Source organism: Crocodylus siamensis, chromosome 4 (assembly GCF_052110815.1).
Source record: "Crocodylus siamensis isolate JL-2025a chromosome 4, ASM5211081v1, whole genome shotgun sequence".
Lineage (NCBI taxonomy): Eukaryota > Metazoa > Chordata > Crocodylia > Crocodylidae > Crocodylus > Crocodylus siamensis.
Genome location: NC_143398.1, coordinates 107,587,306 through 107,615,286, shown reverse-complemented (window position 1 = coordinate 107,615,286; position 27,981 = coordinate 107,587,306). Strand labels below are relative to the sequence as shown.

The window sequence follows — 27,981 nt, the reverse complement described above, 5'->3', positions numbered from 1 at the left end:
AATCAAAAACATGGAGAAAACATCATGTTTTGTGTCTATCTCTTACCAGTAGTTAATTGCTCTTACAGCAAAAAATGTTAGTTTTTTTTCCGGTTTGAAATTTGACTTCATCTGCCAACTGCTAAAACTCATTTTGCTTTTGTCTACTAGATTAAAGGGCCCTCGACTATCGGATATCTTCTCCCTGAGTAGGTACTTATAAACTGTGATTAAATCTCCTCTTAACCTTCTATCTGATAAGCTAAATGAATCTCCTTTAATCTCCCACTGAAAGTCATGCTATGCAAGTCATATATCATTCCTCCTCTCAAAACCGTCTCTAATTTTTCAGCATCCAGAACTAGTCACAAGATGAAAGCAGTGGTTTCACCAAGGCCATGTACAGAACTGGTATGATCTCTGTACTCTGCATGATGATTTCCTGTCAATACATTCAAGGATCATACTAGCATCATACTGGGACCTCCTATTCAGTCCGTCAACTATAATAAGTCTGAATCACTGCTTTCCAGAATACAATTCTGTCTTGTAAGCACAACCTATATTCTTTGTCCTATTCTATGACCTGTATTTGGCTGTATTAAAATGTATAATGTTTGAATATCCCCATCTTACTAAATCATCTTGCACATGTTCATTTAGTGGCACAATGGGATCTAATCCCTGATCCCAACAGTCACACTTCCTGCCATGCCATACATGAATAGCAGAAAGTGTGGTTCTGGGATCAGATCCCAAACACACAATTACTACTTGTCGGTGCAGGGGAGCCCGAGATTATGATTATAATCCTGCATCAGCAAGTTAGGCCTGGGCCAACAAACCAGCCCTGGTGCAGTCTGGGACTAGGGCTATCAACCAGCTGACTGTCAGGGCCAAAGCTAACAATCAGCTGCTTGTTGGCCCCAGTCCTAGCTGAAGCTGACTTTCAGCTGATTATTAGCCCCAGCCCAGACAGCCCTGGATCTAGTTTGAGGCCTATGGCTGGCCATCTCTGGGCTGACAGTCAGCTAACTGTCAAAACCCTACACCTGGCAGCCAAAGGGCTCCCCCTGCTTGGGGCTTTAAACCCCACCAAAAGCCTTTGATCCCCCCATACCTGGCAGCCCAGCCAAAGCTGCTAGGCATGGGGTTTGAAGTCTCCAGCAAAGGAAGCCTTTCAGCTTCCCCTACAGCCTCAGGCTGAGGCCAATAATCAGCCTGAACAGGGCTAGGATGTCATTAGGGCCAGTTCCAAAGCAGTCCCAGGCCCTGAACCAACAATCAGCTAATTGTCAACTCCAGTCACATGCTAAATTTAAGGTGCCATTCAAGGCAGCCATAAAAACCTTCTACAATATATGTGGAACATTTTTATGGCTGGTTTGCCATTTTATGGAGCCTTAAATCAGGTGCACATGAAGCACCCTTGCCTTCTGTGTTGTGATTTAACAAATTTATTGCAGCATATTTGTAACATACAGAGGGGGTCTAAGTTTTTGTTTGCTCTGTTATAAATGAACATTGAATGCTGTGCTCAACCATACCAGTTAACTTAGGGCAGCATCCTTGCAAATTGCTGGGGGGAGTTGTATGTACAAATGTCATCTTTATTTGCCTACACAAATGACAGTTCTCCCTGCAAAAGACCACAGTGTCCCTAGCTCTGAGACAGTGGCTGAAAGAATAGGGATAAGGGGCTCCATCCTGCCATAGCTCTATTAGAATTGCCTGGACTGAAATCCTAGGTATAAGGGGGAAGGCAGGGACTGCAGAACCTAGGCACCCCATTTCTCAAGTAACTAAGTGGACAGAGATGAGACCGTATCTCACTGTAGCCCAGGACAGAGCTAGCCAGACACAAGGACAAAGAGTGAGGCAGTATCCCTGGAGGAATCACTCCAAATAGAAATGAGTTGAGGTATTTCTTCCTAGAGCTAAATGGGAATAAGGGAGGAATTGTGACCTTGAGGCAGAGCTCCTCCCCAGCACTCTTCCTAGAGCAGCACAGCTACATTTCACCCTATATTCAGGGCTGAACCTAATGGTTCATTCTAGCCTTATATGAATGCCTGGCCACATAAGTGGAGAAGTTGCCATTGAAAAGCCAACATTCAACAAGAGTAACATTTGAGACAACTCACTACCTATTCCAACAAAATGGAAACACTAAGCTAACTTAGGAAGGAATCTAAACCCTTGTAATATGACATCCTAAATAGGTTAGGAGAGTTCAAGTAAATCTGTTTGACCAAGTTATTTGCTTTTTGATATTTTTTATACTATTACAATAGCTCCACGTGTAGAGCACCATGTGCATATTCAACTTATTGGACCACATTCTGCTTTGGTAAAACCAGTGAACTTCAGCACAATTACTTTGGATTGATACATACAGCAAATGTGACCAGTATTGAAGCCATTTTCTTATTTCTAAAACTAACATAATAAAGACATACATACACTCAGAAAGATGCATACACACTGATGGTACCAAAACCAAAAGTTGAAGCCCTTCTCCCTTTTAAGAAACAAGATTCATCTTGTATATTTTAGCATTCAGGGAAATAAGGAAGTAACCATACAAAGTCTGAAATTGCAGAGTCTGGTGCTAGGCAAGCTTCTGCAGCCATACATAGCCACCCACACACACACAGCTTGCTCTGCCAAAATATTCTCTCTCCCATGTAAATTTTTAAAGCAATGGCATATCTGAAATAATGTTCATTCTTTATAGGGCTCTACAATTTCGTTGAGTAATGCCTCCACTAAGCGAGAAAGCAGCCATGAAACTTGTCTATGCTCCATATTCATGGTCACATTAGGAATGTATGCTAGTGCACATTCATAAAAAAAAATGCACACTGCTGTCATCATTTCATTCCTGTGCCCTTCTGTAACCCTTCATTATCATTCCTAAAGCTAGCAGCAGTCTTAAGCATTATAAAATATGCATTAACTCATTTCATCATGCATCCAGCTCTTTATTTAGCACAGTATTAGGGTCCCACCTATCTTTTCTATTTTTAAGTGGTGTTGTGATAATGTAAAAAATGAGGACAAGTGATAATGCCATTCAAAAAAATCATACAGCTAAATCACCCAAATGCTGAATAAGGAAACGTGAACAACAGGTCCGATGATATAAACATGCTCACCTCAGTCATTCCCACAGGCTACTGAACATCAGACCAATGCTTGATTGTTTAACCAAATTAGGAATTTCATGAAAATCTATGGTATGATACGATCTTCAGCAGTATCAAAGACAAATAAAATGCTATAACAGACCAAAAGCTAAAAATCCGGGTGTGTGGGTTATTATAAAGACTCATTCATATTCTTAGGATCAGAGTATACCTATGTTTAAATCAACCGAATTATATTACATCATCATCTTTCATAAGTATCTGTCCAGTTCTTTTGCGGACATGACTATATTGCTCCCTACCTCCCCACACAGTGTATATTCTTTTTTTTCCTCTTTTGTGCTGTTTCCTTATTTTCATCCAAATGCCCTAGTTCTGGATCAACGTAAGCTTCTCCTAACATTTACATTTTTCCTCAATGTTTCATTCATGGCCTGAAGACTCCCAAGATCTCTCCTTTTAACCCCTTTTTTCTGCAATGAATATCAATCTTTCTAGCTATTATGACAATCACTGAAACCATTCCTACTACTTCACCATTTATCTGTCCCCATGCTCCCAGGGTTAAGTGTATTAAAAGTTCCTCTCACCTCGAGATTCATGGAACTCCAGCGTGACATGTGCATCAAATCCAAGGCTGAAGTAATTATTGAATACACTGAGTGGAAGCTGCAATCAAAGACCAAAAATAAGACAAATGAAACATCTGAATGCAGTATAAAAGGAAGACCAAGTATTCCACACATGGAATTCTATATCTAGCAAGAATTGAAAAACTATAGAAGGAGAGAAGAGAAGGGAGAAAGGAGGGGAAGTTTATACATGGATTTGTTGTGAGGGCTGGAGTGGAAACAGCTTCCTGAAAATGATCAAATGCAAAAATGAAAGCACCCAAATATATCTACTTTGCTTTATGGTTACATAAAAAAAGACATCACAGGGTTCCTTATTTATTCTTTCAGAGATTTCCCATAAAGCTGCTCCACTTAACATTTCAAAACAAAGGTTTTCCTAACTGCCGGCACTACAAGCTCAGCAGGGCACACAAAAACCAAGCTGTACTCTTTCTGCCTTATACATCACCAGCAACAATAAAGATTCTGGACTCAAAACTCTGCTGTAACTCTGTTGATGATAGATAAAGCAAAATAGAGCACATCTGCTCTTTTCACAAATATACTGCTTCTGCTCAGCTGACAAGAGGAAAACACTGAAACTCAGTAAGAAAACCAGAACGTACAACTCAGAAGAGGCTGAAGGGATGTGTATAGTCAGGACCAAGGGGGCATTTTTACTTTTCTGATGATCACTCCACTTCAATGTAACTGCAGATTAAAACATATCAAAATGGGAGAAAACAACTGTGGCAAGGATTTGTCTCATCTTCTGACTCAACAAACTAAACGTGGGAGGGCCAATGATATAAATTGAGCCCACAGAAGAAAAGGGAACACAGCCCTAAAACACAAAGACCAACAACTGAAACATAACAGCTTGCTGAGATGAGATGCACAGGTGGTATTCACAAGCAGCAGGCCAAGGAACACAGTCATACTGTATAGCTTTACATTTAATTTTGGACTGAATCTCAGGGCTAGTCCTCTTCTTGTTGTGATTAAAAGACAAGGAGAAGCAATGGCCTTGCAAATGAAACACCAGAGATTTTTGCTGGCTCTGTTCCTGGCAATAATCCTCAAAAACTGAGAATTATGAAGGACTGTTAATGGGCAGCATGCTGCAAGTTTCATGAACTTCAATATCCTTAAAGTAGCTGGAAATGAGAGTAGAAAGGGAAAAGGTATTTATTGACATACACTTTCCTGACGCTAACAGATCCCAGTTTGCATGCTTATGATTCTCTCTCTCTCTCTTTCTCTCTCTCTCTGCTGAAGGGGCAGCTCTAACCTTTCGTGCCCCATCCTCAAGTTCATCCTGGGGCAAATCAGGATTTCGTTCCACCTGGAGGTTCCAGCGGTCCAGTTGGACAATGGTGCCATCTTCCACATGACAGAGAATCTTTGAGACTGGCTCATCCGTGTAACCCTAGAAGCAGAACAAGGGTCACCAAGGGACTAGGAATGGGCATCCAGAATAAATCATGGTAATTACCTTTCCCAGACACCAGTGACGTTGGCAGGCCAGACTTGTGTGAAGGGAGAGAATCTACATGAAAGTTAATCCAAGCCGGCCTGAAATTTTCATAAACATGGTCTGCTGTTTATGAAGCCAGTGGCAAAGCCAGCAAACTACTGTTATGAGTTCCAGTCTAACAGGTACAGCAAGGCCAAAGGAGCATAAGAGAGAAACAGTGGATATCCCTAACATTGTATGTCCTGCTTTCTTCTGCAGTTCCCCAGTCCTACTGACCCCATCTGGCAAGGTTTAAATCTTTCTGCACAACTACAAAATACATGAAGATCTGGAGACTTCATAAGTCTTTTATCCTGACTAAAGCAGCTCTACATGCCTTAAGAGAGAAGTATTTTTACTGTATGAAAACAGAAGGTAAATGTCCCATGTCAATGTTAATTTTAAAAGATCTGTTCTATTACAGTGTTAATTGTAATAGAACTGTTCTACGTTGTGCTGTATAAAGGAAGCTTCAAGAGAGCTTCCATTTCCTTAATTATATGTGCAAGTCACTTTGTGATTGACCAGGTAAAAAGGATTCAAATCTTGGTCCTATTAATCCCCTCTTTTTACAAGAAATTCTACATCTTAAAAAAAAGACATTAAGGCACTATAGAAATTTAAAACATGAACAGTAACACAACTGATCTGCATATTTACAATGAAATAACACAGCAATTTCAATGGAAGCAGTTGTAATGAAGTGGTAACAAGCATTACCTCCAAGGCCACTCTCCTGGTACCTATGCAGTTTAATTTATGCTACAAATACTTTTTGCAATCCAGTAGACTCATTGCAATTTGACTTCAAAGTTAGACAAAACTGTCTTAAAACAAATGTATTTAGCATTTGTGTTCTACTAGTGCCTGGAAGTCCAAGCCACAGGGATCAGGTTTACATTGCACTAGACACTGTACACTGTAAAAATATATTAATGGCTCCACAGAGTTTCTGAGAATCATGCCAGGTTTCATCACTTATTTTAAATATAGTCCTCATTTTGGGACAGAACCTTCAGGGCACAGTTCAAGTTTTATATAAACCCTCTCTCTCTGCAGAGATGTAGGGACAATTTGATGATCGCAGGTCCAAACTGGATCACAACTCATTGTTTCACCAGAGCCAACTATTCAGTTTTCAGGCTTGACTGAGGCCAAGCAAGACTCTAAGTCCAAAACAACATCCAGCAAAGGTAAGGTTGAGCAAAATCCATGCAACTTCTGAAATGGTACACAGCTTTTTTGCAGGATAAGTGCTCAGGTATGCAATAATTATCTGAGTAGATGTACTTTGAATCTCATTTCATCACATACTATAGACAAAACCAGAAGTGCTAGAATTGAGCTCCCACATTAATCTGAACTTGAAGTGTCTTTGCTTGAACCTGGAAAAATTCTATGCATGGCATGAGTGTAAACGCAATTCGATGTTTATGCTTATCTGAAATGCACCTTAGATGCATCTCTTCCTCCACACTCCCATTGCAGCCACAAGAAAGGCCACCTTAATAAAGAACTAATACAGATAGCTATCAAGTTTGGATAAGAGTGTCAGGGTCAGTGCTTACCCCACCCCAACTGAGGGTGCGAGCAAGGTCATTCCCTGTACCAAGCGGAAGGACAGCAACAGGAGGCTGAGGGTTGAGCTGCAACTCATCTAGGATGGAGAGAATCCAGCCTACCTGCAAAACAGAGAAAAAGAAAGACAAATAAGTGAAATGAGCAGGAATTAAATAGTAAGAGAGAAAGAAATAGAGAAATGGAATTTATACCCATTGTGTGGATGTGAGATCAACAGAAGATGCAAAAAATGAGCATATCTGAGCTCATTTCACCTTATACTTGTATAACTTTTATTTCACATTGTAGAGCCTTATGGGAGGCAGAGTAATCTAAGACCAGGTTTTTAAAGGTACTTAGGTCCTAAGAACGCAAATAGGTTCCTAGCAGGATTTTCAAAAGTGCCTAAGGGCTAAGCTCACATTGGGTTCTAGGTGGAATTTAGCTACCTAACTCCCAAAAACCTATTCAAATTGGTCCTATGCCAGTAGTGACAAAATAGATTCAGTGCGTTAAATCACAAGGCAAGTTCTCTAACTGGTTACACTAAGGCTTCTGCATAGAATCAGAAGTGAGCCAACTGGAGTGCGTGGGTGCCATCTATGCTCCACTGTGATATATAGTGATGCTTAAGAGGCACCAAAACTCTGTACAAAACCCCACCAGAGAGGCCTCATTTATTAGGTCTACTCAGAGGGTATTCCTAACAGGCAGTGAATTTAGCTAAAAATGCCAGTGACAGAGGTGCCCACCTCTTGTTTAGCAGGTAGGTCACTCACCCAGGAAATGGCAGGTATAGGCCTGTGTTACATAGGACCTCCTTATTTTGAGGGGACCTGAGCTCACAATTCCCTTTTCTTAAGAGTTCTTATATAATAATCTGGATGGGGGTGTTCTTACCCCTCCTGATGTGTCCCTGGGCAACCACGAGTACCAGTGTCATAACACCAAAATAACAAGCAAGAAAGATCATGGTTTTGTGGCCTCGTGGTTACAGTGTCAGCCTAAAAAGGTGCAGTCTTGCTTTCTTGGTCTATCCTGCCAGGGCTGTTTCAATTTTTTAAACAATGACTGCCTAATATAAAATACATAGAGTTCATCACCACCTCCACATGCCTTCAGGCTTCCTAGACAACTAAGCTTTATCAAGCTGAATTGCCCTCTTGGGACAAGATATTTGAGTTTTAGGTGTTCCAGAACTTAAGCGTAGGTGGCTACAGAACCAGTTTGCATCTGGCCCTAGATGTTAAGAGATTGAGACCTTGTGGATAAATCACAGCCCCACTGAAATCATTAGTGGGAAATCATTCCCCTCTCTGGTTCTAGCCACTACTTTGCCCTAGACTTACTATAAGCAACCAGAAAGGTCACCATCCTGGATGTCAGTTTCCCCATTTCTAAAAAGCAGATTCTAATATTAACTAAATTTGGAAATTGCTTTGAAATGTTACATAAACAAATGCAAATGGTAAACCTTGTTATTTAATTTGACCCTGTTTCTATATATCAACAACAGTGTGTGGGTCAAAGAGGGAAGAGTCCATCATTTTTTTGTGAACTGAATACTGGTGACAGCCCTGGAAATCAGAACCTTCCATTTATCCTCAGTAATAGCAGAACAGTTACTGTGTTCTGTTTCATTTCAATAATGTAAAGTAATATTTGGTCTCACTGAATATTCACTAAGTCCATCTGAGCAAGATTCTTCATTTCTAAATATAATGGCTTTGGGAACTAGATATTAATGTGGTCAGTCTTAATAGCAGCTAAAATAATTGTCTAGTGTTCTTCATACTAATGAGAAGATGCTGCCCCCTATTGCATGCACGGTGAAACAAAAGGGAAAATAAGGTTTGATGAAAGCCAATGGACCTTCACTAATTTTGATATTAAAATTCATTGGATCTCAATGATCTCCTATTAGCTTCAGCTCCCTTGGATGATTGAGTGCATCTGCTTTCTTCAACAGATTGGAAGGTTATCTATTTTCACTGCTGCAGCTATATCCTCTGCTGAAAGGGTGTCCTGTTGGTTCTTGAAGGAATGCTCCCCGCTGAATGCCCTTTTGCATCATATAACAACAGAACCCTAATCGATTCTTTATTTTCTTCTCTATTAATATTGATATTCACCAAGGCTGGGATCCCAAAAAGGCCAGACATCCAACTCTTTAGAAATGGAAGGAGAGTTGGGTACTGTAGCAGGGGACTGGGTACTGTAGCAGGGAACACCTACCCCTGCTACTGAGAGGAAACAGGAGCAGGATTACAGTAAGCAAACTGTATAGGGGCATAGGGAAGTATATGAAACTGCAACTGTATAGGGTAGTGCAGCTTATAGGGGAAAAGGCTACAAAGTGCAGCCACTCCAGTGCTGCAAGACAGAGCTAGCAGAGCAAGTATAGCTAGCAGGGAGCCTAGCTGAAAGGGCAGCAGGGCTAAATTTGGAAAGAGCCACAGGGCTCAGCCTGCAGGAAAGGAGCAGGTGAGGCTGCTGATTGGACATAATTAGCAGCACCTTACCAGAAGGGCTAGTGACCAGAAGTGGAGGAGAAAGATGCCATATAGGCCTGAACATGGGGCTAGAGGCTTAGACTGGCCCTGACCCTGCAAGAGGAAGGAGTTCTGTTGGCCTCAGAGAGTTAAATGGGTCTTGTGTTATGTAGCTGTCTTTAGAGTTGTGTTAACTAGAGGGCCCAGTCGTGGCTATGGGAGAGGTTTGAAGGCCACACAGCAGGGTGCTAAGGGGCACTCTGTGTTAAGCAGACTGTATAGGGCAGGGACACAGTGAGACTGGGGCCAGGGAGCCAAAGCCTGAGACAGTGGGTCAGGGCTGAGGGCTCCAGCAAAAGAAAAGGGATCAAGGCCAGAAGAAAGCTGAGGCTTGGACAAAGTGATTAGTGACAGAGGGGCAGAGAGTGTGGACCGGGCTGGGAAGTCCCATGAAAAATAATGACAGTGACATCTGCAAGGCATGGGTATGGCTATGAGGGCAGCTGGAGGCCATGTTTAACACCCCTAAGGTGAGAGTGTGCCTGAGGACACATGTGGATCCAGGAGGAACACACTCAGGGACTTTGGGGAACAGCCTCCCAATGTGAAATACAAATTCCATCAAAGTATGGCAGGCCAGGACAGTGATGAAGATACCCTGAAGGGTCAAGGAAAACAGGTAATTTGGCCACTAAGGGGGCATTATGGTCACCTTTGGGGACTGCTCTAGTCATAAGTACGGAATTCCCATAGGTACCTTAGAAAATCCTTTCCTAAACCCCTGCAGGCATCTCAGGCTAGAATTAAAACCCGGTGATAGGATGTCTCAAATGGGGAGCTGAGTTTTCAGAATGGGACCTACACCTATATGAAATCTTAGTGGGATTGTACCTGATCCCAGGTAACTGTCTCTAAAGGGGAGGTACGATGTCAAACACTGGTGTTAGGAAGGACCAGAACATGGGCAGTGAGTCCAAAAGGAGTTTGCCAGAATAGGAGTTACTCTAGAGTGCTGAGATCAAGCCAGGCATCAATCCAAGGTATCAAGCCAGGGGTCGTGACAAAATCAAAGTCAAGGCAAGCTGATGGTTGTACCGAAAAGTCCAGGCCAGAGACAGGACCACTCAGCGACAGGCATGACAGGAACTGGGAAATCCAGGACAGAAACAGGCAAACAGGGTTGTTGGAGCAGAGAAGGCTGCAGGTACTAAGCAAGGATCCAAGGAAGGAGTGAGTGTGAGCTCAGGATAGGCAAGGATCAAGGCAAAGGTTAGGCTAGACAAGGTTCAGGTGAGAGCTAGGGTGGAACAAGTAGGCAAGCAGGTTAGCAGGGACCCAGGAAGGTCAGGAGATGTTGTCTAGCCTCAGCTTATAAGGACTGTGTGGGCAAGGCCCTCTTCCTGAAGACCTTGAGATGACCCAGCCAGTGCCCTGATTCCATCCAGCTGGGGGTTCTGGATCAGTCCCAGTTGGATCTAGATTCGTTCCATCTGTCTTGGGGACAAAGCATATGCAATAATGTTGGAAAAAGCCAGTTCTGAAGAAGAAAGAACCTGTGTGCTCTCACAAATAAAGACCACTGCTTAGCTTCCAAATACCTGTTTGTTTCAGGTTGTTATAAGGCTGCCTCAGTACAACAACTGGGCACCTCAGAAACTGAATGAATTTAATTCCACCATACCTGTGAGTGGTACAAAAGCACTAATATCAATATGTTTCAGCTGGGCCATGCAGTGACTAAGCAACATTTATTTTTTTAAGTAACTAGGCACTGAAAGATGCAAGTAGGTACCTTTCAGGATTTTCAACTGCTCCTAGGCACTTCACTCCTATTGGTTCTGAGTAAGGTGCATGGACACTTTGTGAAAATTCAAGCAGCTGTCATCTGCAACTTAAAATACTTTAGCCCACTAAACACTGGATCCTAGATGACTTCCAAGGATGCACAGGAAGTCAGTAGCAGAGCAGGAAATTATGCCTGGGTTTTCCAAGTCCCAGGGTAATACTCTTACCACTGGATCATATTTCCTTTTATTGTAAACATCTCAAAACATTTTACACATGAACCAGGGGAAAGCAAGGGGCAGAGGAGCCCATAACACCTGACTATGGTAACAGAGGACAACAATAGCAGAGGTGGAATAGAGACCAGGTCTCCGGTCTCCCAGTAACACACCTGACCTACTGCATCTTCAGCACTTGAATACAAATAATAATCAAAAAGGTGATCTAACACTGAGAAGAGCCTGTAAAGCTGAATACGTTTTAACTGTAAACAGATTTTAAAGAAGAGTGTTCTCTTATGCTCTGTATCACATGCTCGTGCATAAAAAGTCCAAAATTTGACTTATTTTATGAAGTTGAAACACTTTAACTGCTAGTTTTTTCTTCAAATAGACACTGAACAGAGATCTTCCTGGAAGGGGTTTTTTGTCCATCTTTGCTGAATTTGTGGAGAAAATTGCTGAGTTTGACATGACATGCACCCCTTTCTAAAACTGTCATAAAAGAAGCATAAAAATACAAGCCCCATTTCGGTGCAGAAGACCTACCGTTCCATCTCCACCACAGGCCAGGATTCGCAGGTTTGGCACTTTTCTGTACAGTTCAAGCCTGGCAGAGGAAAATGGAGGGAAGACCAAGAAAGGATGTGAGCAATTGACAGTATCTTGATTGACAATAAAGTGACTGACAACAAGCAAAATAATGGAAGGATTTTTTATAGAACATAAAAAAATTACAGAATAAAAATATAGTCACTTCACCGTGGCTACAAACAGACATCACATTTGTTTCCAAGATAAAACTTTTTATCCTGGGACAAAGTGTGATTGTTCAGGTGTCCATCTGTTTTCTTGGGACAAATCCTAAAAAAGTTCTCAGGTTCACAGAAAAGCACTAACAGTTTATCCTAAGACATTGAAAAGTGCATCTGAATGTCTGTCCTAGGACTTCATCATTGAATCAATGACAGAAAAGTGGCAGTGCATTCAGACTCTCACTAAACCCACACCAACCCCAAGACATTTCTGTTCTGTGACAAGCCAGCACAGCTTGTCCAGAAACAAATAAAATGCCTGTCCCTAGCCTATGCAATAGTCAGTATCAAAATTAGGTGGTGTCTGAGAAGAAAAACCTGTGCATGTCACAAAGTGCTCTACATTTGGAATGACCATTAGTCTCTGTAAGGAGTAGTTTAGGCCTGGAACAGAAAGGAAGTTGTAAAAATCGAGCAAGTTGCACTAGCAGAAAAGTTCAGATGATGCTTGTACTCTGCCTGCCTGCAATAGTTTTGATTCATCCAGTGCCCTTAGTCATTTGCTTACACTGGGGGTGTCAAACATACAACCTACTGGGCTATTGGAGGATACCAGAAGTTGGACCCTTTGGCTCTGTTGAGCATGGCCATCAGCAGCGAGATTGTCTCTCTCCACCAAACCCCACACTCCTGCTGTCTCCACCCCTGCCGTACCCTGAGACTCTGCCGCTGTCATGGTGGCCACAGCAGCAGCCCTCGTGCCCCAGGGTTGGATCCAGCCCACAAGAAGCTCTGTGGGTCCAGATTGGGCCCACAGCCCTAGGTGAGTTTGACACCCCTGACTTACATACATACTCAAACTCACTAGTAAAATCACTCCCACACCTGATCTTCTAGCAAGGCAGATCACAGAAAAGACAATGGCAAGAGGTTCAGTTAGCTGTCCTAGAGCACCCTCTGGTGGTATTGAAAAATGCTAGAGAGTGAATGAGAGCCTTGTGCTGCTTGCATGGAAGCTTTCCCATCAGGTAGTCCTTCACCTCTTAAGAACGTCACGCTCCATAATTCATTTCTCACAAAATTCACATTTGTTCCACTTGCTTTGAGAGGAAGCAGCTTATTTTCCCTAAAGCAATAATGGCTTTCAACTGGGTGACCACAGTAAATAGTATACTACCAGTGACTAAGCAATACAGTTAGGCCTCTTTTCCTGACCAATTGCTTGATTCAACAGTAATTTTCCATACATAGTCATGAAACTTTGTTCTCTGAGGGGAAAAATAAGCTTACCGCTGTTGGCAGTGACTGTGAAAAATCAAAAATCTTTCAGGAAGCAAACAAGCCCTCCCTCCCCTCCCGCCAGTTGCCAGGCTTCATTCACTAGTATTGACTTACTGTTTTAAAGCTACCATAATTCTGAAAGGAATCGCTCTTCAGCTCTAAAGACAGGAAAGTCTTGATCTCTTTTCTATTGTAAAACAAGCAAACTTGGAATTTTAAAACACATCCACAAGTTGAGAACATAAACACTCATTTCTGGGCCAAAAGGAACTCCAGGGTTATAGCAGAAGCATTTCTGCCTTTAGGCATTTCTCCCACCTGTTTTCCTAACACTCCTAATATACTTCCTCAAGATAATTTCTCCCCCTCTCGCTTTTGAAATGCACCGATGGTTTGTGTGTGGAGCTGGGCACCACCCAGAACTACATTCTGTCCTGTGTTTAACATGTGAGTCTCCCTGATTGGACTTGAGGTCAGTCACAGGACTGCTGATCTTTGGGTCACCAGCAGGACTAGAGGGAGTTGCTGAGGAAGTGGGGGAGAAGTATGGGTTTCCTGGAAACAAGGAAAAACAGAGATGGAAAGAAAAACCAAGATAAACAAATATAATATTTTTTCTCATTTCATATAATCTCCCTTGCTGGAACTAGGCCACTATCCATTTTGAAGCATTTAAATTGTCATGATGGTGTTGTCTACACTAGCAATTTGCTTTGCCAAGTATCATTTGCTCCTCCTTAAAGGCACCATACATACAAACAAAAGAGCACTCTGAGGAGTTTACAGAGGAATTAAATACCAGGCAGATCATATTTTATCAGGAAATATGATTTCAGCATGAACTGTTTTACTGACAGTGCAGGTACAGACATCTTGAAACAGTTCAGCTAGTCCTGCAACTGTCTGTAGGGTACTGAAGGCCTTACATAATCTCTCATAATGCAATGTTTCCAGAAGCATTACAACTGACATGGCTTAAGACACTGCTAAAGTTGGCAGGAGACTCATCTGCAGGGTTTCTAAATTCATTTAGCATATCTAATAGGGTGTACTAAACCAAGGAAAGCCAAGGCATGCCACAAGGAAAACCCTGCCCCCTCCCTGAGTGCCACTCTGATCCCACTCCCCTGCTGAACAGGCTGCTCTGCTTTCTTCTCCCTGCTTTATGCTTCCTGCCAATCTGCTGCTCTGTTTTCAGCTTACTGTTTTATCTGCTGCTGAGTTCTCTCCTCAATCTGCCTCATGCCACTCTCAGAGGCTGCCCATGCCACAGGTTGGCCAGCCCTGCACTAAACCATTTGTGCTTAAACCTTGTCCAACATTTTACTTGTTGTAGGGTAAAAAGGCCTGTCAACGTTCATCATATTTCTTCATTCTTGGCTATTCCGTTTTCATGAATCCACCCTGTATGAGAACCAAGCTATATATACTTCCAATTGCCCAAGATTTGGAAGCATAACAACAAATACTTTTTCATCCTCTCTCTTACACTGCACAAGTCTCTTGAACTCAGAAAAGGAGAATTTTACAAATAGACAAGTAACAAAAATTCCCACCTGGCAGCAGACAGAGGGAAATCAGACTTTTTTCGTAACAGTGAAAAGGAAAAATATATCCTCTTGTAATCCTATGCTCATGCAAAAAAGGAAGGAGTTGCTTACATGACTGTGTTCCATGGAATTAAATCAATTACTAGATGCAGAGATGTGGCTACAAGCAATTGCCACTTATGAAGTGAGAGAGGCACCATCATTCTGTTGGAGTTTTTAAGTATTAGAAAGGTCAATCAGCATGTGATATGTGACTTGGGAAGTCAATAAACACTTGGGCAAAGTGTACTGCTCTGTTAGGTTCCTCAAATGGCTATAAGAATTCAAATGCCCTTTCTACATGTTAGGAAATCATTGTTTGACTTTTTTACTCTGAGCTGGATTATTTCCAAACTGTCTACATCCTTCTTGAAGCTCAGGGCCCAAAACTGGACACGATACTCCAGGTGAGGCTTTAACGGTGTTGAATAGAGCAGAAGAATCACTTCCCTTGATTTGCAAGTGATACTCCTGGTGATACAACCCAGTATTCTGTTTGCTTTGCTTTGCTTTGCTTTGCAGCAAAAACATACTGTTGGCTCGTATTCAGCTTATGGCCCACTGTAACCCCAGCTCCTTTTCTGCAGTACTACAGCCTAACTACTCATTCCCCAGTCTGTATATATGTAGACAATTATTCTGTCCCAAGTGCAGGAACTTTCACTTGTCCTTGGTGAATTTCATCTGACTTATTATGGACCATTTTTCCAGTCAATTGGGGTCATTCTGGAACCTAGCTCTACTCTCCAGAGTATCTGGAACTCCACCCAACTTGGTCATCTGCAAATTGGCAGGTGTTCTCTTTGAGGCTGGTGGATCTCCTCCAGCAGGCTTTAAATTCGGCTCATTGCGGGAAGGGGAAGACAAGGGCAGAGGAGGCCTTGGACTGCTAAACCAAGCAGCACCCACAAGTACAGCCCAGCCTAGACCAAAGAGCAGAACATATACCCAAGTAAGCAACAAGAGCCAGGGCAATGCTGGGATTAGGAGGCCAGTGCATACATCCTCAGGAGGCCTCAAATGCCTCTACACAAATGCTCATAGTATGGGAAACAAGCAGGAGGAACTGCTAGCTGACTCCTGCTAGCTGACACCAACCCAGACATAGCGGGGCTCACAGAAACGTGGTGGGACCCAACACACAACTGGGCAGTGAATATCAAGGGCTACAGGCTGTACAGGAGGGACAGGACAGGGAAGAAAGGCGGGGATGTGGCACTCTACATTAAGGAGGAATACACATCCTCATCAGGTAACACAGAGCCAGAAGAGGGGGCACACTGAAGTGCTCTGGGTTAGAATACAAGGCAGTGGAGGGGAAAGAGACTTAACAGTGGGGGTCTACTACAGACCACCCAACCAAGGGGAAGAGCTAGACTGGGAATTCTTAAGTCAGCTCATGAAGGTAGTTAGGGCAAAGTACGTGGTCATCATGGGTGACCTGAACTTTCCAGACATCAGCTGGGAAGAGCAGTCACCCAGGTCTGATCGCTCACATAGGTTCCCAGCCAATATGCAGGACATCCATCTAACCCAGGAGGGGCACAGCCCCAACAGGGGAAATGACTTGTTGGACCTGGTGCTGGCCACGGGTGACAACCTGGTGAGGGGGCTGCAGGTGCTCAACCACCTGGGTGACAGCGATCATCACCTGCTGGAATTCACCATCCAGCACAGCGCAGCATCCCTATATTTCAGGAGGGCGGACTTCAATGAGCTAAGAAGAACAGTTGGGGAGGCACTGAGGTCCCGGAGGGGAGGGGAGTCAGGTGTCCAAGAAGAGTGGTCGCTCCTTAAGGAGACGATCCTCCAAGCCCAAAGGGAGGTAATCCCAACACGGATCAAGGGGGAAGGAGGGTGCAAAAGCCCCCATGGCTCACCAAAAACATGCAAAAATGTCTCCTAGCTAAAAGGGAGGCGTACACCCAAGGGAAGGGAGGGGCCATCACCAGGGAGGACTATAATGCAGTTGCTCGGGGATGCAGGGGGGCGGTCAGGAAGCCCAAGGCAGAGATGGAACGGGGACTAGCTTCCCAGATCAAGGACAACAAGAAGTCCTTTTTTAAATACATAGGGGGCAAAAAGAAGGTATCGGGTAACATGGGGCCCCTGCAAGACACACTAGGAAATCTGGTTGTCACACCAGATGACAAAGCTAACCTATTTAATGACTTCTTTGCCTCCATTTTCCTGAGCAGAGACCGAATCAGCCCTCCCACTGGGACACCCTCAGGCCCCAGGGGAGGTGCACCTAGGCCAAGGGTCAGTGAGGATCTAATCAGGGAACTTCTGGAGGGACTGAATGTATTTAAATCAGCTGGTCTGGACGATCTCCACCCCAGAGTGCTGAGGGAATTAGCTGAGGTCATTGCAGGACCCCTGGCACGGCTTTACGAGCACTCGTGGTGCTCTGGTGTGGTGACAGAGGACTGAAAGGGAGCCAAAGTGCTTCCCATCTCCAAAAAGGGGAGGAAGGAGGACCCGGGAAACTATAGGCCAGTTAGTCTTACCTCGATCCTGGGTAAGCTTTTTTGAGAGAATTATCCTGGCACATGTCCGCGAGGGGCCAGCAGGGGAGATTATGCTTAGGGGAAACCAACACGGATTCATCAGAGGCAGGTCCTGTCAGACCAACCTGGTGGCCTTCTATGACCAGGTCATCAAATCCTTAGATGCAGGGGTAGCAGAGGACATATTCTTTCTGGACTTTTGGAAGGCCTTCGACACTGTCTGTCACCCCATTCTCATAAAGAAACTGGGGGACTGTGATGTCGACACCTACACAGTCAATTGGGTCGCCAACTGGCTGGAGAGCCACAATCACAGAGTGGTGGTGGATGGGTCTTATTTGACCTGGAGGGATGTGGGCAGTGGGGTCCCCCAGGGCTCGCTCCTCGGGCCCGCACTGTTCAACATCTTCATCAGTGACTTGGACAAGGGGGTAAAAAGCAACCTGTTCAAATTTGCTGATGACACTAAGATGTGGGGGGATGTGGGCACACTAGAAGGCTGCAATCAGACCTAGACAGGTTACAGGGGTGGGCGGATGAGAATAGGATGGGATTCAACGCCGACAAGTACAAGGTGATGCACCTGAGGAGGAAGAAACAGAAGCATACCTACAGGCTGGCGAACTCCCTTCTCATCAGTGTAGAGGCAGAAAAGGAACTTGGAGTCATCACTGATGCCAAGATGAACATGGGCCGGCAGTGTGGGGATGCAGTCAGGAAGGCCAACCTCACCTTGTCATGCATCCACAGATGCATCTCAAGCAGGTCCAAGGAGGTGATCTTCCCCCTCTATGCGGCCCTGGTCAGGCCGCAGCTGGAGTACTGCATCCAGTTCTGGGTGCCGCAGTTCAGGAGGGATGTGGACAACATGGAGAGGGTCCAGAGAAGGGCCACTCGCATGATCAGGGGGCAGCAGGGCAGGCCCTACGAGGAGAGGCTATGGGACCTGAACCTGTTCAGCCTCCAGAAGAGAAGGCTGAGGGGGGATCTAGCAGCCGGTTACAAACTAGTCAGAGGGGACCAGCAGGCACTGGGGGAGTCCCTGTTCCCCCGAGCACCACCAGGAGTGACTAGAAATAATGGTCACAAGCTGGCAGAGGGTAGATTCAAATTAGATATCAGGAGGTGCTACTTCACAGTCAGGACGGCTAGGATCTGGAACCAACTTCCAAGCGAAGTGGTGCTGGCTCCTACTCTGGGGGTCTTTAAGACAAGGCTAGACAAACACCTTGCTGGGGTCATTTGACCCCAATACTCTTTCCTCCCATGGCAGGGGGTCGGACTTGATGATCTGCTCAGGTCCCTTCCGACCCTACAAACTACGAAACTATGAGTCTCCCAGAAAATAATAGTCACTTTCCAACAACAGAATCCACAGTTTGTTTAGTGATGTGTCCATACTGTCAGGATCCAAAGGCACAACCTTTAGTGAATACAAGTCCCAACATGCCATTGATTCAGCTGAACTCCACTCAGCTGTACAGAGGTTATTCAGTAGCAAGATGAAACAGTACAAGTTATAATCTCTGCATGTCCTTATCACAGATGAAGAAGGCTGTAGAGCATATGGTACAACTCAGATGCATTTAACCCTCAATTTAAAGTCAATAAGGCTTAAAATCAAACATGAACTTAGCTTCTTCACTGAATAAAATCATAGAAAAATGATGCAATCTATTCTAGTATTTAACAACCCTCATAGATAGAATGTTCTTCCTAATATCTAACCTAAAAACACTGTGTTGCAATCTCAGCCCTTTTTTTTGTCCTGTCTACTATGAACTCAGAGAACAATTTGTAACCATTGTCTCTTTAACAGTCATTTGTGTACTTGAAGGCTGTTATCAATCCCCCTTAGTTTTCTCATCTCCAGAGTAAATAACCCCAGTTCTTCCAACCCTTTCTCATATATCATGTTTTCTAGGGCTTTGAACACCTTTGTTGCTCTATGCTGTGCTCTTTCCAATTTGTCCACATCTTTCTTGAAGTGTGGTGCCCAAAACTGAACACAGAACTCCAGATAAGGCCCTGCTAATGCTGAATAGAGTAGAAGAATCACTTACTGTGACATGAATGGGACGTTCCTGTTAATATGTCCCAAGATACTATTATGGTTTTTGTTTCGTTAATACTACGCACAAAACTGTTGGCTCAGATCCAGCTTTCTGGTCACTATAACCCCCTGTTCTTTTTGCAGTACTGAAGCCAACCTAGTGGGCATGTCTACATGTGCATTTATGCTGGCTTAAGTTTACTGCACAGTAAATGGGAATAGGCCAGTGTCTACCTGTGCAGATGACCTGGGAGTAAATTTAGTCAGAGCAGCCTGCCATGTTCCCCTGTGGCTACCGGGGAGAGCTCCCACCACATGCTGGCCAGTCCTTGGGACTAACTTTAGTCCCAAGTTGAAGCCAGAGCTGGCTGCCAGCATTTGGGACTAACTTTAGTCCCATATTGAAGTCAGGAGAGGCAGCCAGCCAGTAGCCCTGGGAGGCCCACTAGGTTATTATGCAGGTATCAGATTTAGGCTCAAGTTGGAGTAAGTCACCATATTTACTGCGCAGTGCGGGCATACTGAATTTGACTCCTGTGCAGTAAATGTACATGTATAGATAAGCCCAGTGATTTGCCAGGTTGTATTATTTGGGAGCACTTTGCACTTGTTTTTACTGAATTTCATCCAATTTTTTTCAGATCATTTCTTCAATTTATAAAGGTCATTTTCAATCCTAATCATATCCTCCAAAGTGCCTGTCACATCACCTAGCTAGGTGTCATATGCAACTTTATTAAGTGTACACTAAACTCCACCCTCCATATCATTAATGAAAATGTTGAACAGTACTAGCCCCTGGACAGTCCCCCGAGCAATCCCACTGGATACTTCCTTCCAACTTGACATCAAGCCATCAATGACTGTTCTTTGAGTATAAATACTCAACAAGTTATGTGCCTACCTTGCAAGAGTGTCATCCAGACTGCATTTTCATAGCTTCCTCTGACAAGGTTGTGGAGGACAGTGTACAAAGCCTGCTAAAGTCAAGGTATATCACATCCACCACTCATAAGCACAAATCAGGACCTTGGACAGCGGAGAGCTCTTTCCAAATCTTGACCTATCTATCCTCTCCATTACTGTCAGAGAACCCCATCCAACCTATCAATTTGCCCATATACTTCATATAAGCAAAGACAATGTTGAAAATGTTAAATACATCAGCACTTACGCATCCCTTGGCCCTTCCTGAGAGAGATCAAAGACCTGGCGTGGATTCAAGTACCACATAAACATTTGGAGAACTTTGGTGCCCTGTGAAGAGAGGAAATGGAGGGAAAACATAAGAAAGAATGACCTGGCTACAGTATTATAAGTAAGTGTACTTACTAAAATTAAGTAAATTCTTAGAGTGCCTTTCATTCATTTGTAGCTTAGTAAACATAAACAAACTAAAAGATGCCTGTTTTGGGAAGACTAAACACAAAGCAAGTGTTATGATTGATATTTGCTATATGAAACAGTCCTGGAAGCTATCACCTCACTTGTGTATGTATAAATGAAGACCTACTGAATTTGAAACACATGTGTTATATAAAATCCATAAAACACATGCTATGCATCAGGGGTATCAAATCTGTTTGGCTCTCCAGGCTCCTTGTGGGCTGGATCTGTACCCATCCGTAGTGGCAAGGTGAGCATCTGTAGTGGTGGTTGCCTGAACTGCTCCATTGGCTCAGGCAGCCACAGGGGTTAAAACCACCATCACTCGCCAGCCCTCCACCACGAAAATAAGTCCCCAGGGGATTACAAGTGGGTTGGTGTTCCTGCTGCCGTGCTGGTAGAATTTATTCCTTTTGGAGCCCCTCATCCAGTTCTCATAACACAAAACAATACCCCTTTGTCCAAACAAACTAGTAAACCAGACTTTACCCTTTCTTCCGGTGGTAGAAGAGGACCCTTTAGCTCTGGCCCTTCTTAGACACAAGCTTCATTGGGTTTCAATCTAATCCATGCCCACAAACTGCTCCTTTCTCCAGCTTGAGCTCCTTGCTGTTCCTTCTCTTGGGCTTTCATCTGCCAGCTAATCACCTACAGCTGGGCTTCAACCCCAGTGCTGTCTTCCTCCCACAAAGGGCCAGATGCCCTGTTACAGGGATCCATACTAAAGATTTTGGCAACAGATTGAATAAGGGCACTGGTTAAATGAACCCCCACTGGGGATCCATACTCATGATTTCACTGGGGTTGACCCACATTAGTGTTATCTCAGGGAGTCACGGTGGTTGCCACTACTGCCCCATGCCCAGCTGCTGGAACCCAGCTATTCTGACAGAAAACCCATAGGCCAGATAACACAGGTCCACATGCAGAGCCTTTATGCTGTATTTTTGACAACCCTGCTGTTGATGAGAAGGCATTCAATGGACTTCAGATAGACACAGAGGTGACCAATCTAATATGGATTGGATCTGAAAATCTTACCCATAGGAATTCTAAGAAAGAAGCAGGCTAGAGTCCATATAAACCTGCTTCTTGCTTTAGCTAAACTTGCATTCAGTATACAACTTGATAATGAAGTAAAATGCTTAAACAGCAACATTATACTCTGCAACAACTGCTGAAAGCGAAGTTTCTTACATACTGAAAATACAAAACCAGCTGGATGTGGTTAGGGTGGTAAAGAAACTAACCATTTCTCAGGATAGAAAGGATGACTGAAGATTTCTTTGGAGGCCCCCTTTGCTATAGAAAGGTGGAGGTCTCCTAAAATACTCCTATCATTCTAGTTTCCTTACAAAAAATAAAAAACTAGAAGGAAGATTATCTTGAAAAATCAAAGTTTCCTTTTATGTGGAAAGGTTCCAGTTATCTGCTGCAGGAGTCCGTGGTCCAGGTCATATGCAACTCTTCCTTTCTCTGACCCCACTGAAATCCATTGATAGATTGTTCTTTAACGGTCATTAGGATTCAATTGATGTCCTTACCTGATTCCCTCCACTTTTTGGATTCACAAACACCAACAGCGGTTTCATGAGCGGGGAAGAGATAGGTTTTATCACAAAAGGTCGGCCTTTGTTTTCCTACAAAAACAGCAGTGAAAAAGTGCATTAACTAGAGCTATACAGAAGAATGCTAAAATCTCTACCAAAAAGTCCCACAAAGGATTTTAAATGTGAATTTAGTGGTTATGAAAGCTGCAAAGTTAATAACCTTGAAAAGTGTAGTCCTCTATATAGATCTGTGAACAGCTACATTCCATCATTGTGCCTCAATCCCAGAGGCAACCCCCTGGGCCAGATAACACAGGTCCACATGCCAATTCTGGTCCATGTGCTGTATTTTTGACAATCCTGCTGTAGATAACAAGGCATTGAATAAACTTTAGATAGGCACAGAGGTGACCAATCTAATATGGATTGGATCTGAAAAATCCATGTTTAGATTTTTCTACCAAATGCAGATACTTAATATATCTTATGTAAAGACAGTTCACCCCTCCAGCTGAAGCAGTGTTTGGAATTTATACTGACATCACTAACAGGAGAGAGAAACTGTTGAGCTGGGCACAATTTTGGGGGCAAAACTGAATTTTTAATTATAAATTGCCATTTGGGTCGACCAAAATAATTCATGAAATTACATTAGTTTTTGTTTTGTTTTTTTAACTGGTATGGCCAAAAAATTCAAAAAAAAATTAAAAGTTGAATGTTTTGACTTTTCTAAAATGAAACATTTTGCTTTTTCACTTCAAGGTGACATTTCATTTGGAAACTTACCTCAGTTTGACAATTTTTTAGTAAAAAACCATATAAAGTGTTTGTAACAAGTGGACATTCCAGAGCCAATCTCAAATGTAGGCCAGCCCACTTGTCTTAGGGCTAACCACTTTCCCACCTCTCCTGCCATGCCTTGATGTTAATAATTACAAGGATGTTACTCAGGCGGGAGGCTGCCAATTTTTCTGCCCTGATGATAAGGGCATATATATCTATGACTCCGGCCTCCCCTTATTTTATCCCATGCCTGGCAGATGTTTCATGGCCTAACTCCCAGCCCAAGCTTGCTCGGCCTAGCACCCGGCCTCCAGCTTGTGTAGCCTGACACCCAGCCTTCAGTCTAGCGGCACACACCTGGCCTTCACATACTTGCCCTCACACCTGGCCTATCTGTTTCTACTACACACTCAAGGGCCCCAGTCCCCGCTCCAGGCTCCAAACCCCATCTCTGGACCTACAAGCCCCATCCCCAGGCTCCAAGCCCCGTCCTTGGCCTTCAAGCCCCTCTCTGAGCCCCAGGCCCCCTCACATTGGGCTCCAAGCCCCTCTCTACAGGACTAGGGCTTCAAGCCCCATCCCCCTGGAGCCTACCTCCTGGCTTCCTAATGTGGACTCAGACTCCACTGTAAGCCTGGGCACTGCCACAGGTCCCCGCTCCTGGCCTGGGCCCTGCCTCAGTACTCACAGTAAACCTGGTTTCCCCCTGAGATGACCAACTATCCACCAGAGATGTGGGGCTGGGGTTAGAAGGTGCCCTATACTTGCCTTTCACCATGGAGGTAACTGGCCTGGCATTTCTGGGGGACTGTCCCACCACAGACAGTCCCACCAAGATACTCATCCCCAGCAAGGTGAAGTTTCTGGTCATGCCCAGGACCATAGGGTCTCCTCCTTCCCTATAGGCCCCAGCCCTTACCTCTGAGTTGTACCGAGCAGCAGCTCAGCTTGTGGTGTCTGTCTGGCTGCTCGCAGCAAACTGCTGCTCTGTTGTTCAGGGCCCAGTCCTTATATAACAGCATTGCCTGATTGGGATAACAGCCAGCTACAGGCTGTTATCCTAAAATTAATTTTCAGATTCTTTTTATTTTACTTAAAACATTTTCATTTTTGGTCAATCAAAAACACTTTTTTTTAAGTTTTCAGTTAGGCCAGTGAACCAACAAAATCAATTATTTATTCAGCTCTAGTAATAAGTGTCAGTTGTAATAGTACTTTTTAAAAAGATACAGACAGCTGTTCATTAGGACCTAGACTAAGACAAACTACTTGTTTCACAAAGGCCAAGAGACAACCAGACAATGTCAGCTTTAGCCCCCATTTGGTGGCCTTTGAGGAAAAAATGTGTCTCAATTAATTAGTGAATAATAAAAACAAGTAATTTCCTGAAGTTTAGATTGGAATTTAGGAAATGTTTTCAAGATAGTTTATCTATACTATGCTCTTAGCTCACATGGTTTCTTTGCCAATTTTAATTTTTCAGTAAATGTAGAATGGTGAGGACTGCCATACTGATAGTCATCTAGAATAAGGTGTTTACCTAAAAAATGCTGGCAGAGGCAAAAACAATACAAGCTTCATCTCAGACAGTACATGCATGCACATTAGGGGTGTGCAAAGCGGACCCTATTCAATTTGGATTCGGCCCAAATCAGGGACAGTAATTCAAGTCGTTGATTGGGATCACTGTCCCTGATTTGATTCAGCTGGATCCAAATCAAAAGATTCAAAGCTGATTCAAAGAATCAGCAATTCAGACATAGACTCAGCTTGAAATTTTTTTTCTACATACCTCGAGGTACTAGCGTAGTTTGTGAACGCTGCAATGCTGGGGCGGATGGAATGTCCCACAGGAGTGTGGGGGGCCCTCCACGTGCTCCCCGGCAAACCCGGAAATGGACCAGAAGTACTTCCAGTCCACTTCCAGGTCTGCCAGGGAGTGCGCTAGGGGGCTCCCCTGTATGCCCGGCTCAGTGATCAGCCACGGGGGGACCCTGGCTGCCTCCCCCAAACCCAAGAAGTACCAATCACCAAGCCAGGAGGGCATGGGGGGGGCCCCCGCATGCTCCCTGATGGACCCAAAGAGGACCGGAAGCGCGCTGAGGAGCCTCCAGTTCAGTGGGACGCTCCATGTGCCCCAGCATCTCAGCCACCTGCTACCTAGAGGTATGTAGAAAAAACATGTAAAGCTGTGTCTATGTCCAAATCGCCGAATCTTTCCAAATCTCTCCAAATTGATTTTGAGGGTTCTGATTTGATTCAGAGAGATTAAAGGGTCCTCTGGTTCTATTCGGATTCAAAAATTCAGCCACTGAATAGGGTCAAATCTTCGCCAAATCGAGTCAGGGACCAAAGCTTCGCACAGCCCTTATGCACATATGTATGCACACACATTCACACACACACAGAGAAAAATAATGTTCATTAATTCTGAATGAGACAGTTGTTCAGCCTCCATCACCAGGAAGTCTTTGTCCTTCCAGTGAAGCATCCAAGGGTGCCTAATTGCAGAAATGGCAACTTCTATGGCAACTTGCTCTCTCTCAACTGGAGGCCATGCTAGGATCTACAGAAAGCCACTGGATTTTTACAGACAATCTAGAGATTAAAGTATCAATTTATTCTACCTTTCAAGTGTTCCTTATTAAAGCTCACCTCATTGCCTCTTTTGCTAGCTTTTCTTTTAAAAGATGTTCTCTTCTTCCGTCGGGTCGAAGTCTTTAATGAATTCTACATAAACAGAAAAAAACCCAAGAATACATCACAAATAAAACAAAAATTTAAAAATCCACAGAAGCAGCCTCCTTTTAGAAGCTCTTCCATGCATCATCCATTTGGAGAATGATACAGTATCTGGCACATGCTTGAAGTTTAGATCACATGCGTTTCATGCTTTACACTTCCACACCACCGTTTATGGAGAAAGCCACACACGGAGACCAGACTGGTGCTTTGGAACTGGAAACTTTCCCACGCCGTGGGGAGAAAAATCAGATGCTCCCACAGACTCACATAACACCACATGTTGTACCTGCCAACCCTCCCAATAGGGGTAGGAGACGCCCGTTTTCCCTCCGGGGCTCCAGTCTCCCGCCCAATCAGGCTCGTCTCCTGGTATGGAGACCACCTGCATAAAAATGTAATAAAAATATGATAACATGAGCTATTTTCCATTGAAAAAAAACAAGTTTTAGCTCTGGTGACCATTGACTTAGTATAGCACATGCCACCATTGCATAAAACTAGTATAATAATCTAACAGGGAACCTCCTCTGGATTCTTAATATTTAAGAGCCACCTTAGTTCAGGAAAAAAATTACACACAATATTTTGGTACTTTATGTAGGACCTAAAAAAAAATACCCTACATCATCAATGGCAGTGAGCTGAAAAGGAAAAAAATGCTATTCTCCAGAAGGGTGCTAACTTTACTGATACTATTTTATCACAAAGGCATGCTGATATGAAAAGGACTGGTCAAACTGAAGGGTTTTTTTGTTTTGTTTTTTTTTACTGCTGCAGTTGCTGAAATAAAATCCTCCCCTTCTCCCCCCTGCCCATAACCCCTCTCCATTTACATATTACCAAGTTCAGGTGGGTCAGAAATGTTATGAAAATCAACACACTCACTGTATTTCAACTCTTAATTTAGCCAAAGCCAGGCAATAAAGGGTGCAGAAAACTCACAGAATATTCATTAATCTTTTCTAAACTCAAAAAGGAAACAAAATGCATTCAGTGTTGTCCTCAGTCTTTATTTTATCCAAAAAGGTCTCTAGATTCCTACCAAGCAAAGGTTCATAGACTCAGAGACCTGCAAGTCTGTACAGTTCAGCTAATAAACAGTACCTGCTGTTTTTTATTCAACCTTGATCTTCAACCAACAGCATCATTGCTTTAAACAGGACATCTATTGGATTTGGCTAGGAACAGTGTTTGACACATCAGTGTCAATATGTGAAACAGAAAAGTTAGGAATTCTAGTGAATCTCAGTAATGTGGAAAACTCATAATCTCGGAGAAAGTTATCTAACTCAAACTGTCTAAAGCTCAGATTAAGTAGCCCATTTTCTGTTCCTTTTGCCATAAGAAGGAGTCTTGCTCCATATGTCCTTGCTTTGGTACATAAGAAATGCTCCAGAAGGCATGCTACACTACAAGAACTGCACTGACTTGGATGGATCGATGGATTATACAAAGTGCATGGTCTTTTTCATCTCTGCCTATGTAATTAGACTGAAAGAGAATATGAACATTAAATTAATGTAATGGAGCAAGCCAATGCTCTCGTGCCCTAACTACAGTAATTCCTGTAGAGGTTCTTAGACTTGTTCTTCAGATACTGTCTGTTGTTAAAGGGTGCTGGAACAGAGCATTTGTCTGAGCAGAGCATTTCAGGGCATCTGAGTTCTTTTCCATGATCCATCACTGGGCTGCTGGGTGTCCTTGGGCAAGACACTAAACTTCTCTGTGCCTCAGTTACCCCTCTATAAAATGGAGATACTTACACACAGAAATGTAATAAGAAATGTCAGCGCCCTGAGCAGACATACTGGTGACTGCTGCAAAGTAAGGCAGTCGATTGGGGGATAGTTAAAATATAATGGAATTTTTTGTCACTGCCCACACAGGCAAGACTATTTGGGACAATGATGCTACACTTCAGTGTTTAAGTATGCCAATTCTTGTCATGTTGATAGAGCCAATAAGTTTGCAGAAACAGTAGCAATACAACAGGTGAGAGGCAGAGAAGCTGACTAT

At 43.6% G+C, this 27,981-nt stretch overlaps 1 protein-coding gene across 1 annotated transcript in view; it reads right to left on the bottom strand.

The window, feature by feature from the left end:
• DGKI (diacylglycerol kinase iota) overlaps positions 1-27,981 on the bottom strand; it is a 326,628-nt gene that overhangs the window by 141,454 nt on the left and 157,193 nt on the right. The window contains 8 exon segments of the mRNA XM_090043316.1: positions 3,719-3,797; positions 5,034-5,171; positions 6,827-6,940; positions 11,863-11,923; positions 20,676-20,758; positions 22,432-22,527; positions 25,876-25,950; positions 26,252-26,347. Of these exon segments, the coding sequence (XP_089899442.1) occupies positions 3,719-3,797; positions 5,034-5,171; positions 6,827-6,940; positions 11,863-11,923; positions 20,676-20,758; positions 22,432-22,527; positions 25,876-25,950; positions 26,252-26,347 (742 nt within the window).